Raw genomic sequence first — 20096 nt, 5'->3', positions numbered from 1 at the left:
TTCTTCAATCACCCATCTTATCAATGCTTATACTTAAAGGGTGCGTGTCAGGAGGATGGGGCCAGTCTTTTTTCAGTGGTGCCCAGTGACAGGACAAGAGGTAACGGGCACAAACTTGAACATAGGAAGTTCCATCTAAATATGGGGAGGAACTTCTTTACTTTGAGGGTGGCAGAGCACTGGAATGGGCTGCCCAGAGAGGTGGTGGAGTCGCCATCTCTGGAGACATGCAAAACCCACCTGGACATGTTCCTGTGCAACCTGCTCTAGGTGGACCTGCCTAGCAGGGGGGTTGGACTCCAGAGGTCCCTTCCAACCCCATATCATTCTGTGATTCTGTAATAAAAAAAAGCCAAATAAGAAAATTAAGTCTCCTAGTTATGCCTTTTCTAACGTCATGTCAAGCAACGTCTGCTTTTTGGAGAGGGCTTTAAGCTATAAAGGGAGGGACTAAGATACTGAGCTTCTAAAAGAGGTGTAACACTTGCCTCTGACAAATGTTTCCACTGCGAGGAAGGCGAGTTGGCCATATAGCAGACTATGGCTTGGTGTGCCCTACTCTCATTGCCAGTGGCCCACCCATGTATTCCTAGAGAAGCAAGGAGGGGTGTCAGCAAAACTACTACTTTGGACTTCCAGAGAGTAGACTTTGGTCTTTTCAGGAGTCTGTTTGACGAAGTGCCTTGGGAGGCAGTCCTGAAAGGTAAAGAAGCCCAGGAAGGCTAGACATTTTTCAAGAAGGAAGTCTTAAAAGTGCAGGAGCAGGCCATCCCCCTGTGCTAAAAAACAAGCCACTGGGGAAGAAGACCAGCCTCACTGAACAGAAAGATGTGGTTACAACTCAGGGTAAAAAGGAGAGTTTACGGCCTTCAGAAGAAGGTGTAGACCACTCAGGAAGTCTACAAAGATGTTGTGAGTAAGTGTAGGGAGAAAAATAGAAGGGCCAAAGCCCAACCAGAACTTAACCTGGTTTCAGATGTTAAGGACAATAAAAAAAAGTTTCTATAAATACATTAGTAATAAAAGGAAAGCTAAAGAGAATCTCCATTCTTTATTAAATGGGGGCAGTAACATGGTGACAAAGGAAAAGGAAAAGGCTGAAGTACTTAATGCCTCCTTTGCCTCACTCTTTATTAATAGGACCAGTTGTTCCCTGAGTACCAAGACCCCTGAGCTCATAGGCAGGGGTGGGGAGCAGAATGAAGACCCCGTAATCCAAGGGGAAATGGTGAGAGACCTGCTGCAGTATCTAGACATACACAGGTCTATGGGGCCACATGGGATCCACCCAAGGATACTGAGGGAGCTGGCAGAAGTGCTCACCAAGCCACTTTCCATCATTTACAAACAGTCCTGGCAAAACAGGGAGGTCCTAATAGGTTGACAGCTAGCAAATGTGACACCCATCCACAAGAAGGGCTGGAAGGAGGATCTGGGGAACTACAGGCCTGTCAGTCTGACCTTGGTGTCTGAGAAGATTATGGAACAGACCATTCTGAGTGCCATTATGCGGCACATGAAGGACAACCAGGTGATCAGGCCCAGTTGGCATGGGCTAATGAAAGGGAGGTCTTGCTTGACTAACCTAATCACCTTCTATGACAAGGTGACGTGCTTGGTGGATGAGGGAAAGGCTATTGATATTGTTTACCTGGATTTTAGTAAAGCCTTTGACATGGTTTCTCATGTCATTCTCCTGGAGGAACTGGCTGCCCATGGCTTGGATGGGAGTGCTCTTCTTTGGGTAAAAAACTGGCTGGATGGCTGGTCCCAGAGAGTGGTGGTGAATGAAATTAAATCCAGTTGGTTCATGGCTTGGATGGGAGTGCTCTTCTTTGGGTAAAAAACTGGCTGGATGGCTGGTCCCAGAGAGTGGTGGTGAATGAAATTAAATCCAGTTGGTTCCCAGTCACGAGTGGTGTCCCCCAGGGCTTGGTATTGAGGTTGGTTCTCTTTAACATCTTTATCAATGATCTGGACAAGGGGATCAAGTGCACCCTTGGTAAGTTTGCAGACGACACCAAGCTGGGTGGCAGTGTCGACCTGCTGGAGGGTAGAAAGGCTTTGCAGAGGGATCTGGACAGGTTGGATTGATGGGCTGGAGCCAATGGTATGAGGTTCAACAAGGCCAAGAGTTGAGTCTGCACTTGGTGCAGGTCCATGTACCATGCAGCAGTATAGGCTTGGGGAAGAGTGAATGGAAGGCTGCCTGGCGGAAAAGGACCTGGGGGGGTTGGTCAACTGCCAGCTGAATATGGGCCAGCAGTGTGCCCGGGTGGCCAAGACAGCCAACAGCATCCTGGCCTGTATCGGGAATAGTGTGATAAGCAGGTCTAGGGAAGCGATCGTCCCCCTGTACTCGGCACTGGTGACGCCGTGGCTTGAATACTGTGTTCAGTTTTCAGCCCCTCACTACAGGAGGGACATTGAGGTACTGGAGTGTGTCCAGAGAAGGGCAACAAAGCTGATGATGGGTCCAAAGCATGTCCTATGAGGAGCAGCTGAGAGAGCAGGGATTGTTTAGTATGGAGAAAAGGAGGCTGAGGGGAGATCCTGTCCCTCTCTACAACTACCTGAAAGGCGTTTGTAGAGAGGCGGGCGTCAGTCTAACTTCCGGAGAGCAATTTTAGTGATTTGAAAAGGTCTGTGGCACTTGACACATACTGAGAGTTTGCATCAGTAAATAAGTGGTGTTTGATTTTCTCTGCTATGATCACTGTTGCAAGCTCGAGTCACTCAGTGTCCCATTTTTGATTTCAGGAGCTGTACGAAAGCATAGTTAGACCAGACCAGTGGTAGTAATCACTATTCAGTGAGGCACTTACGGACAACCTACGCAGTATGCCAAAAAATCAGCACGCCATGAACAGTAAGAGTGCAACGCCCAAATGTTCTGAAAGAACCAAACCTGCTGCTTCTGCATCACATTTATTCCAACCATCTTCAGAAGCTTTTGGAATACCTCTCCCACCAGAGTCAGAAGATGAATATCTTCTGGCGCCACAGAACATGACTGAGGAAGAACCTATCTATGTGCCGAAGAAACTACATTATGGAGAACAGGACAAGGTAAGATAGATACTAGAAGAGGGCATAGATCCTCCCCACTCTTACTCCTGTGTTTCTCTTTGTGGCCCAAAGTGAATTCCTTTGTCTCTTTGGGTAATCTGCACTTAGGTGTAAGCAGAAGAGTGCTTTTGGCATCAGGGCCAAGAAGTCATTTGTGTGACTAGGAAGATCAGTAGCTGGAATTAATCTGCAGGCATAAAAAATGCAGGTGTAAAAAACAGGACAGCAGCAGCCAACATAATGTGCAACGTGTACTTGTTTCATTTGTAACAATTAGCAATGTTGAACAGAAATCCTAAAATCTGAGGTATTTTTTACTTGAGGCTCTCCTACCTTCAACAGAAATACAAAGAAAGGTTAATAAAAACCTGTGTTGAATATTTGACACTGAAAAGAGGTTGGTTTTAAGTCTGTGTCATAGTTAATGAAGTTCCTTGAGAACAGTTAGGATTCATTAATTAGTAAACATCATAATGAAGATAGTGGGGAGGAGTTGCCAATAATGTTTTTAAATACCTGCCTCCAGCAATATGTGCTGTCTTTCTCATCTTGAAAGTAAAATCTGCTCTATTTGATTACATCTGATTGATAGACCTATTTTCAGAGGTGGCTCTTAGGCAAAATTTATGGTGGGAAACTTCAATTTTTATTTTCAAAAAATCAGATATGAATGTATATCTCAAAATTGCATTTCTAAATGCAGCAATGAGAGTGGAACATGGAAAGAGGAACTGGGAGAAGAGCTCAAGCTGATCTTTATGCACTTTAGTTGGGCATATAAAACAGTTTTAAAGGGCTGGAAAGTAGTAGGTTTGTTTTTATGAAATTGAAGAGCCTGTGTCAATATCTCGCATGTATATTAGAACCGAAAAGTGACAATAATCTGTCATTTAAAGCAAATCATTCATATTCATCCCTTACCCTAGCCTAAAATGAGGCAAAGAAAGGAGAGCCATGATGACCTAAAAGATTTCAGCCACCTATTAAGGACACTGTAGCAGAACACTTTTGTTGTCTTTGCACAAACTGAATCTTCAAGCCTCAAAACAAAGATTTAATAAGCTATTCTGCACTAAATTATCTTACTACAGGGACTAGTCTTCATTTGCATACACATACTTCAGTACATCTGTAGGTGCATGGAAGAAAATGGCAGTTATTAAAAAGAATAAATTAACAAAGCACAATTAGTAATGAGGTCTCCTTTTACTCTTTACCTTCTCGGGAGAGCTTACAAAGTTTGGTAGTTTCACTAAGGGTGGTTACTGAGGCAACCTAAACTGATTTTGTCCAATTTACAGACATCTGTATATAATGTGCAGGTGCAAGGATGCACAGTGATGTGAGGTACAGCTTGATGCCAGTACATAAGGTTTACTAGAGAATGATGAGCTGGAAAAGATGCCTAAAACATTTTTTGGGTTGGGTTTTTTTTTTTTTCTGTGGAAATAACTTATTTGAAAATTATGGAAAATTCATTGTAAGTTTAACTCCAGCAGGAAGCAGAACGTGCCTTGTACAACCAGTATGAGGAAAAGATACGACCCTGCATTGATCTCATCGACAGCCTGAGAGCTCTCGGAATAGAAAAAGACCTGGCTTTGCCTGCAATTGCAGTGATTGGAGACCAGAGCTCTGGGAAAAGCTCCGTCCTAGAAGCCCTGTCTGGTATTGCTCTTCCTAGGGGCAGTGGTAAGAATTCAATTCATCTTCTCAGATTTTCAGTTGGATTTAACTTTGATGAGACAGAAGGCTCCTCTCCTCTCCTCTCCTCTCCTCTCCTGTCTGGTATTGCTCTTCCTAGGGGCAGTGGTAAGAATTCAATTCATCTTCTCAGATTTTCAGTTGGATTTAACTTTGATGAGACAGAAGGCTCCTCTCCTCTCCTCTCCTCTCCTCTCCTCTCCTTTCCCTTCCCTTCCCTTGGAGGTTTGCAAGACAGGATGTGGCTGGACAAAGCCATGGCTGACCAGTGCCAGTCCTACCCTGAGCAGGAAGCCAGAGAACCCTTTGACAATGTCTCTTGCAACATTTCTGTGTCTTCGTGCAAGGTATTAGGCAGCCCTGCCTATGCCAGGCAGTCCATGGTTGTATATCACGCATAACAACTGCTGAGAGAGTTTCCTCTGTCTTTGGAACTGCTGCAGGTATTGTTACTCGATGCCCCTTGGAACTTAAACTGAAAAGAATACCTGCTACTGAGGCATGGAAAGGGAAAATGTGTTACCGCAACACCAGCATAGACCTCCAGGATGCCTCTGAGGTGGAGAAAGCAATAAGAGAAGGTGCGTTGTAACCTATTCCCATCTGATTTAGCCTGCTCAGTCTCCTTTGAATCCTTTCTCCCCTTTTCTTAGGTTGAGCAGTAGTCCCCAGACTAACACAGTGATTGTAGCCAAGAGCTGAATTCAGAGCAGAAGAAGGTGGAGTTGCATAATACAGGTCTCTCAAAAGAGTTGTACTACTTTAGTGGTGAAGATGATCCATGATGTCTGATAAAAGCTCAGGCTGTGTTCTCAGCTGGATGCTGTCTGCCTGCTTTGGGGAGGTTGTCTGTTAAATTGTAAATATGCAAAGCCCTAAATGTTTCCTGTCATCGGTCCAAAAGCTCAGGGGAGGCTTGAGGTGTTTGTGGCTGTAGATCTTATGATTTTGGAGAGAGCTGCCAGAAGGCTGAGTGGAGGGCATATAAAGCTTCTGCCAATTATTGTGACCACAGCCTCAATCATTGCCCTTCCCATGTCATAGCTTTGCTTTTATGGTATTCCTGTATAAGGAAACATTTTTTTTACCCAAAGGGCAGCAAGGACTTACCTTTAATGTGAAAGTTGGATTGTCATTTCCTTGACTAGCAGGACTCCACCTATTGCGTAATAATTTCCTTAGATTTTTGCATGTCAGTTTCTGTGTGTGGCTGGATCTGAAAAAAAAGCCAAGCCTAGAAGAACCATAGCTGGTAGTAGGCACTTTTTGAAATCATTGTGTTCAGCTTTGGTTTGATGTGTTGTTTGAAGCTTGCATTCATTGCCTTGCTCTTTTCTTCTTGCAGCCCAGAACGTCGTGGCTGGTATTAGAGGTGGCATTAGTGGAGAACTAATTTCCCTAGCAATTTGGTCCCCAGATGTCCCAGATCTGACACTAATTGATCTTCCTGGAATTGCCAGAGTGGCCGTGGGGGATCAGCCAAAAGACATTGGGGAACAGGTAATACTGAGTCTCGTATGCCAACCTGTGCACAGGATCACTTCAGCAACTTACCTCGTACGCGAGCCTTTGCTGTAGGGCACTGGAGGTTGTTATGCTGGGCTTCTGAGCCAGCAATAGAGCTACCCTAACAAACAGGCCTGTTTTTCAGGCAAGGAACTGCCAATAGGAAGGGCGAAGTCTAGGATCTCCTATCTGCCCTGTTATGCAGGAGGGAGCTGCCCACGTGAGCTGTGAAGGAGCCACTCAGGTGCCTTGACACAGCCTGCCCGTGGCAGCTCGCAGTAACCTGGCTGTGTGGACCCTGAATACAGCGCTGCCCCTCTGTCCTCTAGACAGTCTGCTGTGGGCTGGAAGATAGATACATCCCAGAATGAGTTGTCCCTTACCCAGCTCTGTGGGTATGTTTGTCAAAGCTGAATGGATCCGAGTTCTTGTAAGCTCTTCTGGAGCAAGGAGGTAAATTTGCCTTGATACGGATTCCTTGCTCTGTCATCCCTTCCTTACAGAGCACATCAGGATCAGACCTGTCCTGGTTTTTCTCAACCCTTAAGCGATCCCAGTAGATCCTTTTTGAAATAAAGAGAATATGTGTTAAAGTGGAGGGGATCTTTACTTTTCCTGTCTGCTTTTAGAAGAAATTCCGGGGAACACAAATAAAACTCTAGTTGGGCAATGCCATCTTAAAGGGTGATGTACAGGAGCTGGGTGTTTCGTTTCTCCTAAAATACTTTTAAATAGGAACTTGGAGTAAGGGTAGCCCAAAGTAAAATAGACATATCAACAAAAAGTAGACAAGATCGGATTCTCTGGGCTTTACTGTCTGGGAGAAGAGTAATTTCATCTCATAATTAGATAGTGATCTTTCAGCTGTATTCAGAAGAAAGCAACAGGTGTGACATGATCCACGTATTTCCATTGTCCACAGCTGCCTGCGTGCTTCCGAGATGGAGGCTATAGCCTGGACATCAGAACTTGTTTTTCTTACATGTGACTATTTACAAAATATTTTTAGTATTTCCATAATGGAGGACTATATGCATGAGAAGTTAAGCTTTAGATAGGTTTCACAACAGGCATAACATCAGTCTGGTCTCACCTTTGGATTAATCTTCACACAGGAAAAGGGGCTGCATTTCCATGTCAGCCTTTAGCATGTAACACTATCCTCATGTGTGACGTTTAATGTCATCAGACAGTGGCTCGTATTGCTAGAAATGGTCACATCCTACATGCAAGCATCTGATTTCACTGAACTTCATTACTGCTATATGGCATTGCAGATCAAAATGCTCCTTAGAAGAACTATTGGCTGCAAAGAGACGCTCAATTTGGTAGTGGTGCCATGTAATGTGGATATTGCAACAACAGAAGCACTGAAAATGGCTCAAGAGGTGGACCCCAGTGGAGAAAGAACACTAGGTGAGAAATTTTTTAAACTACAGGTTGAAGAGAAGTACAAATCTTCTTTTCCATGAAGGTCTGATGTTTTGTATTCCACACTGGATCTGTGAAACTAGCTACTAGAAGGAGGTAAAAAAAAAAAAAAAAAGATAACAAATAAACTATTTACAAAGCTTGAGATGATCCAATAGCTATAAGAATCTCTCAATTTTCAGTCTTGCTGGCATTCCTGTTATGAATAATTGGAAATTGAAAATCTCAGAATGAGGGGCGGGAAAGCTTTGCTGCTGCCTGTTAAAAAAGGTTTGCAAGGCAAAAGGCCAACTGTAGAGAAAGTTTTAGAGTGCAAAGCCCAGAAGCTGAGAGCTTTCTAGGAGGAAGAACACAAAACAAAGAGAAGTTGCTTTATAAAACACAGTACAGCACGTTCCTACTGTGGTGGTGGGGTGTCCTACTGCACCTCTCCTACTTTTAACTCCTGTGCTCGACTAAATTTCTCTTTGGGTAACTTCACAGGGATCCTCACAAAACCCGACCTGGTGGACAGAGGAACCGAAGAGTCTATCATTAAAATACTACAAAACCAAGTTGTTCCCCTCAAAAAAGGTTACATGATCGTGAAGTGTCGTGGACAGCAGGACATCCACAACAAACTGGCCTTGGCTGCTGCAATCCAGCAGGAAAGAAAATTCTTCGAAAGTCACAAACATTTCAGGTACTTCTTGCAGAAAAGACCTAATCAAGACCATAGTAAAGTCACTTCAAAGCTTCATGTTGACTCACTGAGTTTTAAATTAGGGTTACAAACAGTTATCAATTATATCACTATTATTGCCCGTGTAGTGTTGCATTCCAGTGAGCCAGAAAAATTTTGCACATCAAATAAATTTTTAAAATGTATTTTTGATGCAAGTTCAATATATATTTCTCCTTAAACCTGGAAGAAGTGCAGTGAACCTCAGTAGTTCAGAATAGTCCCAAAGAATTCAAGTTTCTGAGCTCAGGTATCTGAGCACTTCAAGTCAAGCAGCAAATCAACCATAATAATATAGAGAATGGCAGGTGAAAAGGGTTTTGAATCAGTGTGCTCCACACGTGCAGAAATAATGCAGCAGCACATTAATCTGCTCTTAGAATTTGCTATTTTCAGCTTATTCTGATTCCCTTTTCTTAGCCAGTAGCAGTAGCTGTCAAACAACTCTTGCATAAAAGCCACGGTACCCAGAGAGTCCTGGGCTGCTGCTGCACCTGTACTAGCACTCCCCAGAGGGCCCCTGCTTTACTCAATTTGTGTAGTAGAACTAGCGAAAACATCCCAGAGCATCACTGCTGCTTCCTTACCCTGCACATGCCGTCTGTCAAAACCACTTTTGCTCCTTCTTGCAGCGTGCTTCTGGAAGAAAAAAGGGCTACTATCCCTCATCTGGCAGAGAAGCTCACAAATGAACTTGTGAGACATATTATTGTAAGTAACAGAGGTGCCATACTAAGCTGTTTGTATTAGTTACTGTCTAAAAATAAGTTCAGCCCTTCAACCTTGGATTTCCAAATCATCGCAATTGGATTTGCATCTTTATATGCATAGATAGTACTTAATTATCCTTTAATTAAATAACAAATTGAACTAAGAGTTAGAGCTAAAGAAACCCATGCTCTGTCCTCAGATTTGCCTTTAAGATGAAGATTGACAATAGGCAAATCATTTCATCTGCTTATGACTCAGAACTCCCACGTTTTCAATGGCAGCCATTGGATTTATTTTTGTTTGTGAAGAGTGTTGATTGGCTGGGTGACAATTTACTGCTATGAGTTTATTAAAACATAATAATATCTATTTAGCTGAAAATGTTCAATGTGTTCAAAATCTCAAGTAAGATCTAATTGTTTAGTTATATTACTATGCTAATATAAGTATATTGGGTTTTTAATTTTGTATACATATATCTGTAAGTAATATATAACTTATCCAATTAAGGGAAAATGCTGAAATACAGGGAATCTCTAAATTCAGTCCTGAAGGAGAAAAAAAAAAATGTGTAACTTTACATAAAAAAGCAACTAAGCAGCTGTGTTCAATCAGGTATTTATCAGGAATGGAGGTATCAGTACATTCCCTGCATCACCACCTCGCTGGTTGATAGTTTTTGGCTCACAGTAGGTGAAATGTTGCCCTAGACTGCAGTTACCTGCCTTGCAGTGAAACCAGGACAGAGTTCCAGCCTGTTATCTCAGGGAGATCCTAGCTCCTGCCTTCTCTAATGAAGGCCATATTTGTACTTCCATGCTATCCCACTATCACACATGGGATGCAAGGACAGCGAGCTCTTGGACTCCTGAGAGCAGCAAAAATCATGTGCAGGTATAGGTCAGTCTTAGAGGGATTTTGTTGTCCTTCCAGAGCCATACATGTTCATCCTACCTAAATGTCCTTCTTTACTGTCTACCCCCCAGAAAAATTTGCCAACGCTAGAGAATCAAATACGTGAGGCGCTCCAAAAAACATTACATGATCTACAAAAGTATAGAAGAGGCACACCCACAACAGAGTCTGAGAAACTGATTTTCCTCACAGATGTAAGTATCAATACTGTTTTGGTCACAGAGCAGAGCGAGCAGGTAAATGTGGGAGAAAAAGAAACCACCTGAAGTTAGCAAACTGTCAGCATGGACCACCAGGAGGCTTGTGGTATCTGTCACTGATATGTTTTGAGAGTAACATACACAAATCTGTGGCAGGAATCAATCATATCTGCAAAAATAATGGACCTTGGGAGCTCATGGCCCCTTCTAGCATTTTTTAACCTGTCATTATGTGACAAGAGAACTCAACAACTCAGTTGATTGGCCAAAATCAAGCATCTCAGAGAGGGAAAACTTACATTCTGGACTGACTGACATTTTGAAGGGTTTCTATTGTTTACAGCATTCAGAAGATCAAATGCATTTTTGTTATCAAAATATGGTTTGCAAGTCTATCTGAGTGCCTCATCTTGGGGAGCTAATTCCCCACAGTAAGCTTTCGGCAGTAGAAGTGTTTATGAAGGCTCATCAGTCTTCAAGGACTTCATACAAGTCTAGTCAATTTGAATTTAGTAAATGGCTCTAAGAGTCCACAGGAAAACAAAACAAAACAAAACAAAGTATTAAGTTTGTTGTCCTTTAGCTGTGCTGGTTTTGAAAGAAACAAAAAGCACAAACAAAAACAACAAAACGGAGCTAAGAGCATGTAAGGATGTTTCCAGTGAACCTGCTTTAACTAGCTTTTAATAGCTGCAGATTTACTTCATGTATGCAAGTTACTCTGAAGAAATGAAACTTCACTATATTGCTTGCTTGTTCTTTAATTCATTGCAGTTGATCAAACTCTTCAATCAAGACATCTCTCAGGTAATGCGTGGAGACGAACAGTTGTTTGGAAATGAAGTCAGACTATATACAAAAATCCGCAGAGAGTTTCGAACGTGGGAAATGATTCTCCTAGAGTGTGCTGCAAAGGGTGAGCATAGAAAACCATCACTTGCATCTGACCTGACATTCCATTCCCTTGCTTTTAAATCATGACACAGCATCATCAAGTGGTTATTTTCAAGAAAGTGTAAAAAAGAAGCTAGGAGCATTCATCTGTTGTAGTGTTAGGCAAGTTATGCTTTGGTCCTTGGGGACAAAGACCCAGCTTGCATTAAATGCTGTCATTACAGAGAGATCAGTGGATGTCTCTCTTCTCCCAGCAAAGCAGTAAAACCAAGACTGTGGACCCTGGCACAGAATTGGTTGCTGGTTCCCTGAACCATTCTTCTAAATAACAGCAACAAAACCAATACCAAGACTAGTAATGAATAAAAATAATAACAACAATATATTTAAAATCTATTGTTATAGTTCTTGTTATTTGTATTCTTATAATTTGTTATAATTTATAATGTTATAATGATATAATAATTTGTTGTTATTATTATTAGAAATATTTTGGAATTTTTTGTCTTTTTTGTTCTACTTTAGCTTTTAGGTTTAAGGTGTGGAGAAAAATTCTGAGTCTGAGATAACCACAGCCTTGTAAAGAGCACCCCTTTCTGTGTATCACACACCTTGCTACTTGCTTAACTGAACTCAGTTGTAAACTGAGGCATAGAGTAACATGTGCAGACTGACCTCTGCTGTACACTCAACATCTTTCGCAGCACCTTTTCCACGTCTTTCAGAGACTCCATCATTTGCTCTTAGAGATGAAATAGCATCAGCTGCCAGTCAAGCAGTAGCTCTTGAAACAAGTTCTTTCTCTCTTTAATGTACATCTATGTCAATGTCACTAGTGTCTCTAAAATTATAGGTCCAGATAGGCTGCAAAGTTGTCATCAGCCAGAGATGAGTATATATATATGCATATATGTGAAGGGAGACAGATAGACAGACATCAGTGTATGTCAATGTCTCTTATGTCCCATCCATGAAGTACCAAGCCAATCAACATGATTTAATGGAGAGGAATAAAAGAGTAAGACAATAAAGGGATGAAGAAATAGATGTAAAAACAGCACAAAGAACTAGCTGAAGGATGCAGCTTCTTCAGAGGACAAAGAGCAACTGAGTTGCAGAAGATACGTAAGGCATCATGCGGCAGCTGAACCACAGTGGGGAATCTTCTGGGCACTTCCAGGTTATCCCCATCGATTTAAACTAATATGTCTGACTTCACAATTGGATCAGGGTAGCAGCACACGGCAGCTCTTACAACAGCAAAGCTCTTGCTGGCAATATGCTACCTCAAAAGCGTGTGTCCATATGCTCATGTGATTTACAGGTGCTGCAGAGTAAATTCATTTACATAGCTTGAAAACTAGAGGTAGCTTTAGCGAGCCCTTCCTCAACAAAGAGCATTGTTATCAGCCACCGCTAGGATTTCTGAAGGTACATCGTTGGATGTCAGATGATTCTGTTTAGCTCCAGCTTTCTTACAATGAAATCTGCTATCAAAAATAGCAGATACTTTGAATACTTGAAGCCTTGAACTTTCTGTTGCAAAGCTGATAGATGGTCTTGTGGCCGTCACAGCTTTGTACTACTTTAACTGCACAAGTACATTTTCAGACTCTGAACCAGATGCTCCAGATCTACTTTTTTGTTGTTGTTGTTGTTGTTGTTGTTGTTGTTGTTATCCAACCATGGACTCATATATCTGAATGTTAGAATTGAATGCATTCATGGCTTGACTTCTACTTCCACATGTGCACTTGATTCCTGATTCATAAATTTGACCCCAGAACAGGGAAATATCAAAACCTTTCCAAACACTTAGAAACACATCTCTGCCTGAATATATAAACCAATTCAAAGCAATATACTTCATTTTAGATAGCAAATTCATATAATGTCAACAAAGAAGTATAGACTGTGATATCTTAAATAAAAATAGCTAGCCAACGGCAGATTCTCTGGAATAAGACTGTTTGGTGAGTTTGGGGTTCTGTTTTGTTCTGGTTTTTTTTAAAACTCAGAAGTGACTGGCAATGGCCACTTCTGTGAGGACAGCAATTCCAAGAAGAACCAGTATTTTTGAGCCTCATCATAATTTCTGGATAGTTTTCTGTCAGTTAGACTCTTGATCCGGTCTGTGAGATGGCTCGTTGACTGAGTGATATTACTACAGTTCTGTAGTAATAGTATTGCTTGAAAGATTGTCTCAGTAGTTGTTCTAGCCTTCTTTCTTAAATCTGAAAATTAAAAACCGGGGGATTTAGTAGTAAAGCAATGTTATTTTAATATTACAGTTAAAAAATGTGTACCCAGTAAAGTGTGGAAATATGAAGACCAGTACCGTGGACGGGAGTTCCCAGGCTTTACCAATTACAGGATGTTTGAGGACATCATAAAGGAGCAAATCATCGAACTGGAGGAACCAGCCGTTGAGACACTGAACAACGTGATTGGTATGTCTCGTAGGCTGCATGAGCTGTCTGAGTGTGGGAGACACTGGTTTTTTTTTCCAGGATAAGCCAACGATCTCACTGCTGGAGCAAGAGCTCTAGCCAGGATACTTCAGAATGGGGAAGTGAATCTGATTCAAGCTGGGTGCTTGCTGCTTCTCTAGAACCTCCAATCTCTCCATGTGGCCTTCGGCATTTGTTAATACTTTTCCCAGTGGCTGGTGGAAGGGGGTTAGAGAGTAACTATAATAAATAACACAGTAAAGGAATTGTGTAGTAGAATGCTGTGCAATGCTTGGCGCCAGCCAAACTGCTTGGTATTCCCAAACCCAGGGAGTGGCTTTCACAAACCTGAACTAGGAACCCAGCTGCTTTGCCAACTCTTTCCATGATGTTGTATGTATTACACAGTGTCTGTTGGGGCTGGGGGAAAAGGTACATAATTCATCCAGAAAAAAGCACCCAAGAAAAATCTATGTTGTGATCCTCTCTCTTCTGCGTTTGCCTTAGAAGGCAGCTGCATCATCTGTGCCAGACTCAGTGCTCTGTATTGTATGTGCTAGCCCCTCTTCCTGGGAAGACTACTCAGAGGGTAAGGTGCAGATGTGCTTACGTAGCCAAGGGGTGATGCATCTGTAATCACAGGTGTAAGCATAGAAATTGCTTTATCAAAAAAAAATCTTGGTGATGTTCAGTCTGTCAGGTGGTAAGCGGTTACAGGAAGTCTTTAATGCTCATACTTTCAGACCTAGAAATCTAAATTCCTACTTTGTATTGGTTTTAAAGGCATAGTGCATCAGTATAACTGCTCAGCTGTTTCTGGATGAATACAGAAAATGAGTGCTTTTCGCAAGTCTTATGTTAATAGTAGCTTAAAAACCTCACTTGCTTGCTGACTTTATTTTGTCTGTCTGTTCTTCCCTTAGGCCTCATTACAGAGAGATTTTTGGAGCTCACTAAAAGGCATTTTGCTAATTTCGACAATCTAAACAGAGCTGCTAAGGTGAGAGACTACCTATAACCTGAGATAAGAGTGAGATGCAATGGCACTTGTAAATACAGCCAAGCTTACAGTACCCATATGCAAGCATGGAATTTCTTGAAGGCCTCCAGTTTTTATAAAATAAGGAAGAGCTTGAAAACAATAGTGTATTTATAATGGCACTAATGAAAATGTGTTTTGCCTCTTGGTACAAGAGACAAGGTCTAAAACGCAGATTACTCCTTCATTCTGGTCACATTCCTGATGCATACAACACAGTGCAAAGAAAACCTGGTATGGCTGCCTTGAAGAGCTTATAATCCATTTTGGGTCTAAGTCCTGCAATGATCTGTAAGCATATGAGTAGCCTCAGAGCGCTAAACAGTGCTTTTCTCTCTCTGAAAGGCAAGGCAGGGTGTTAGCCAGTGCAGCAATCTCATCTTTGATAAAAGGGAGCAGCAGCAGAGAAGCCAAAAATCATTTAACTGAGAGAGTTAGAAGATGACTGTTCACAATTTGGGGGCCAGCATTTTTTGAGGTAGAGTTAAATGATATGGATGTTGTTGAAGACCTTTTCTCAAAAAAAGCTTTGAGGAAGAGATGAGAAGCAATGCTGGACAGCCGGGAAGCAGAGTCCACTCACAGGGTACCGCTTAAAAAGGTAGCTCAAAGGCAAATATGAGTGAAATAGGTGGTTTGCTATTTGACTTGCATTGTCAAATCCTACTGAGCTCCCAGGCCAATGAGACAGCAAGCAAATAAGCTACTTCAGCCAAATACAAAGGTGTTTATGGAGGATCTTTAGGCATAACATGGTGAGAGGAATAAAGAGGGAGCAAGTTCTGGTAGACACTGAAGACGAGAAAAAGATGTGATGCTTTCTTAGGGATGCTAGGAAAGCATTTCAAGGGAATTTCAGGATGTCTGAGGGAACTTTGCAGCCACCGCAAACTTTTAGGTGGAAGTATCAAAAAGGACAGAAAGAATTAGATTACTGCAGTAAAAATCCCAGATGGTGAAGGGTTAGACAGGGTTGGTTTGCTGACAACAACTAGGAGTCTGCAGTTTTTGAGAAGGGCAGGAGGGACAATGGAGTTCACATCGGTGCCTACTGTCACTGCCTACTGCAAGAGGGAGACACAAACAAAATACATGCAAAAACCAAGGACAGGCTGCAGGCTGAACTCATGGCTGGCCCATCAGCCTTGTATTTTCCTTCAGGGTCCTAGCACCAGGTTTTGGCTCATCTCGCTCATCTTAAGGAGGGGATGAAACTGCCACAATTTCCTGCTCTTTCACAGTAAGGGAGCCAGAATCTAAAACATGACTCCATGTTCTCAAGAGCGGGTCTGGGATTAGACAGTGCGGCAGCAAGGACTGTCGAACGCTGTGCCCACTTTGCTGTTCCTGGGGACACTGCTGAGCACCAGCACCTATGCAAAGGAAACAAATGGCTGACAACTTGCTGATTTTTTCTTTCCTAGGTCAGAATTGAAGACATTCGAGACAAACAAGCAGCAGAGGCTGAAAGGCACATCCGGAACCAGTTTAAAATGGAGAGAATCGTATACTGCCAGGATGACGCTTACGTTAGTGATCTACGCTATGTGAAGCAACAAAATGCTACCAAAGCAGGCAATGAGAAAGAGTTTCATGTTGGAACTGTTTCCAATCAAGAGCCCTCCTTTGTCGAGGAAATGCTTTGTCACACGAAGGCCTATTTCTATGTGAGTTTACAGACTATGATACAGCAGCTTTTCTGCACCTTGAATACTATAGCATATATTCCTCTCCCAGATCTTGCTCTAGTCAATATAAGTCTTTCATAAAATACTACTACTATGCAGGGAATAGTAGCCAGAGGGTAAAAGTGTCTCATCCAGGTACACCCACAGCTTCTATACAAATTAATCAGAGCTTCTGACCAGTGATGAAAATGCCAGGACAAAGCTGGTCGGGCAGATTAGATCTCAGGAAGAAATTTTTTACTATGAGGGTGGTGAGACACTGGAACAGGTTGCCCAGGGAAGTTGTGGATGCCCCTTCCCTGGAAGTGTTCAAGGCCAGGCTGGATGGGGCCTTGAGCAGCCTGCTCTAGTGGGAGGTGTCCCTGCCCATGGCAGAGGGGTTGGAACTCCATGATCTTTGAGGTCTCTTCCAACCCTAACCATTCTATGATTCTATGATTATATGACAACCTGTGCCAGCACAGTCACTGGGGAGACACAGTTGCCCACTATGGGGTCTGGTGATTAGAAAAGGCTGTAGGCTGTTAAAATGACAGCAGGCTCCTAAATCACCAGTTAGCTACCCTCCGGCCTTGCATGGCTCTCTGCTGCGGCTGCCCCTCACTCGAATACAGCATTGGCAAAGTGAGCCCTCTTCTCACCCTCCTCCAGCCTTTCATGGAGAAGAGGGTGATCCTCTGCTGCCAACACAGCCCTACTCCAGCACAATGCTCTCTTGCTGGCTTTCCTATGGGGACAAATGTCAGAGGTGAAAGGACAGTGACTTACCAGCATGGAGGTGAGGAGAGAATGGGGAAAGAGTCCTTGGGCCTGTAATTAGAAATCAATGATATTCAGTTGATGGCATCTCCTTCTCCAGCAAAGGAAGCAACAGTCCTAGGATTGCTTTCCCCAACGCAAGCTTATCTCACGGTTTTCAAATGATGCTAGTTTCCACAAGTTTCACAACATTATGTAGAGCACTTTGGCATTTGGCACAGCATCTGAGAGCTCAAGTCAGCCTCAAGCCCCTCTGCACATTCCTGCTGGCAGCAGAAAATGGTGTCAGTGGCTTGCAGTCAGATCCTAAACTAAGGCAGCAGAAGGAGCAATAAGAAAACGTTAAGTTAAAATGGATTCGGCTATTTGATCTGCAGAAATCAGAGTGCACATGCTGTACTGCAGATAGCTCCACAGAAGTTAAGTCTCTGAAGACACGTTTTAACAAAGGGTCAGGATTTGCTTTTGATCTTTGTTTCGTAAAACTCCCTCAGAAAGCAACAAGTCCAATATTAATAATGCAATAAAAGGTAGGTAACAGCTCACCTTGAATTTCAATAGCAAGGTTTTGATGAATTCCTTCAATTAAACATTCAGGCTGATGGAGAGAAAAACATCAGCCTTCAGGGAACAAAAGACAATGGCAGAACTGCATAAGCTCTTCCCTGCCACCTCACTATATTCTCTGCTATAACACAAAAGTCTTAGATGATAGTTACAGATCTTTGTAAATGCTCTAAGTGCCATTTTCAACAATAACAAATGCCAGGGCATCAGATTCCATGTTACTTATGCAAAGCCAAACACACTTTGAACGAGATGGAAGCTTTTAAGTGTCCATGTCCTCTGAAAATGGCATGCATGAATCTGTGTCACCTATGACAGAACTGTCAAGATTATGGGCAGAGTTTGGCTCCAGAAAAACATCCACATTTAAACCACCTATAGTCGCTGCCACCATAGTCAGTAGTGCTCAGAGAACAAGTAGGCTCAATAAGCACTTTAGCTGACTTAGCTGAATTACTTGCTATTGACTAGATCTCTGTGAACTAGAAAGAAAAACTAAACATCTAGTATTAGGTATTTTTCATCTTGAACTTGGATCCATCCTTGTACACAGAAGATTTGCAGCCACTGGGCTCCAGAGATCTAAAGCCAGGTCTTCCCACTGCCATTTTCAAGTCAGACACCACAAAAAGAAAGCAAGACGGCGCCTCTCTTGAGTGCAACCAGTCATTCATACATAAGTGCTCACTTGGAACCAGCATTGGAGAGGTTTTGAAGTTCCCATCACCCAAGAGCACCAGCTAAGCCCCCAAGCCCTGCGGATGTCTCTGGGGAAAGAGACCCATAACCTCTTCTAGGTCAATCTGTTTCAATTTGCATAAATAACTAAAGCAGACAGTGTGACAGGTTAAGCAGAAAATTTTCTCACCAAGATATCAATAGATGTAATGTAGGCACAGTATAGTCTCACTATTGCTGAAGACATTTGTCTCTTAAGGCTAAAGCTTTCTCCAAAGCTATCTTAGACTTAAAAGGACAACCACATCAGAAATGCCATCTAAAGACAGGAATATACCACCTTTGGAAAAATCACTTTGATTTCCTGTTCCATAACAATTGGTGGTGTTCAGAGAAGACAGGTTTGGTGCCAGAAATTGTTCATGAGTACTATTCATCAGGTATGTCCTTATATAACTCTTACCAATGACAGCTGGCAGAGCAAAGCAGGGAACAGCCTGCCTTGGGTTTAGTTCCCTGAGGAAAAAAAAGCCACAGCTGACATTCCAGTAACTCTTAGATCTTTAGGCACAAAGAATAATAACGACAAACATTTTCTTAATTCCTAGAAGCACTCCCTGAACAGTATCTCAATACAACTTTTTAAAAACGTGATGTCACTTCTTACCACATTATCTATAGCCCCTTCCTTTTTTTGTTCTTTTGGGAACAAGTATGCTTTTTTTTCCCCCCTCTTGCAGGGAGCAAGTAAACGCCTCTGCAATCAGATACCGCTGATCATCCTGTCTTCTGCCCTTCATGACTTCGGGGATAACTTACAGACAACAATGTTGCATCTTTTGCAAGAAAAAGACAAGTTAAACCATCTCCTTCAGGAGGACACTGAAGCTGCGAAACATCGGAGCTACCTCAGTCAAAGAGTTAATCGTCTCACTAAAGCCTGCCAATACCTGAGAGACTTCACCGCATCGTAGAGTTCTTCATTTTTTCAAAAGTGTATTTCTACTCTTGTTTTCTAGCATTATTGGAGAACTTTCATACTCATTTCTAGTGCTCAGTTATGCTTTATTTTCCATAATTAGTTGTACACAAACACCCATGAAGTGCTCCACTGGGTGAGTTGTGATTATATAAACGTTATCCCATTTTTTTAGACATTCGCTTTATGAACTCTTTACAATTATTGAAACAATTATTAAAAAGCTAGACCTCTGAGGGCTGTGTTTTATCATTGGGTTTTTGTTGTTTTTTTTTTTTTTTTAAGAGGCTGAGGGATTTCAGCTGTTAACGCTCACAAACCGTAGAAATCGAATTATCTAACTTTCCTAGAGGACACTTCCTGCACAACCCTAGCCCTCCCCTGTGGGGAGCAAGGAATTGTGGAGACACGCTGCTGAGCGAGAGCTGGGCAGGTGTTCTTGCAGTGATGGGAAGGAAGCCTTGAGAACAGTAAACAATGACCTTGTATGGTAATATGAAAGCAACAATATAGATACCAAGCTAGCAAAATAGATAACAAAAGCAGATAATAATGACTAATTAGCCCAGGCGCATGAACTTTTATACGTAGCCAATTGTATTGCTCACAACAGCGTGTGGACAGGCCCCACTATCTATTTGTGTAGAGAGCACAGCACGTGATCAAAAGAGAGAAACTATATATGCTGTAAAAATAAAACATTAAACATCTTCGCTTCACCACCTGGTGGAGTCTGTGCCGTCTGTTGCCGCAATCCCCCGTTTCCCTTTGTGTTTTTGCCTTGC

General features: G+C 42.4%; 1 protein-coding gene across 2 annotated transcripts; it reads left to right on the top strand.

The window, feature by feature from the left end:
* The first annotated feature begins 2763 nt into the window (after positions 1–2763).
* LOC106885620 (interferon-induced GTP-binding protein Mx-like) lies at positions 2764–19547 on the top strand. 2 transcript variants are annotated; one of them, XM_014937964.1, is made up of 13 exons: positions 2764–3069; positions 4569–4761; positions 5217–5354; positions 6119–6273; positions 7557–7695; positions 8194–8392; positions 9064–9142; positions 10129–10251; positions 11032–11173; positions 13443–13601; positions 14525–14601; positions 16065–16307; positions 19073–19547. In XM_014937964.1, exons 1-13 carry the CDS (start codon positions 2842–2844, stop codon positions 19304–19306), a joined length of 2109 nt encoding a protein of 702 aa, XP_014793450.1. In that variant the 5' UTR covers positions 2764–2841; the 3' UTR covers positions 19307–19547. The 2 variants fall into 2 exon arrangements, with proteins under 2 accessions (XP_014793450.1, XP_014793448.1); XM_014937962.1 differs by having other exon boundaries at positions 4566–4761.
* The last annotated feature ends 549 nt before the right edge of the window (positions 19548–20096 follow it).

The sequence above is a fragment of the Calidris pugnax genome, unplaced genomic scaffold (genome assembly GCF_001431845.1).
Source record: "Calidris pugnax isolate Ruff unplaced genomic scaffold, ASM143184v1 scaffold25, whole genome shotgun sequence".
NCBI lineage: Eukaryota > Metazoa > Chordata > Aves > Charadriiformes > Scolopacidae > Calidris > Calidris pugnax.
This window is presented reverse-complemented; position numbering and strand designations above follow the sequence as displayed.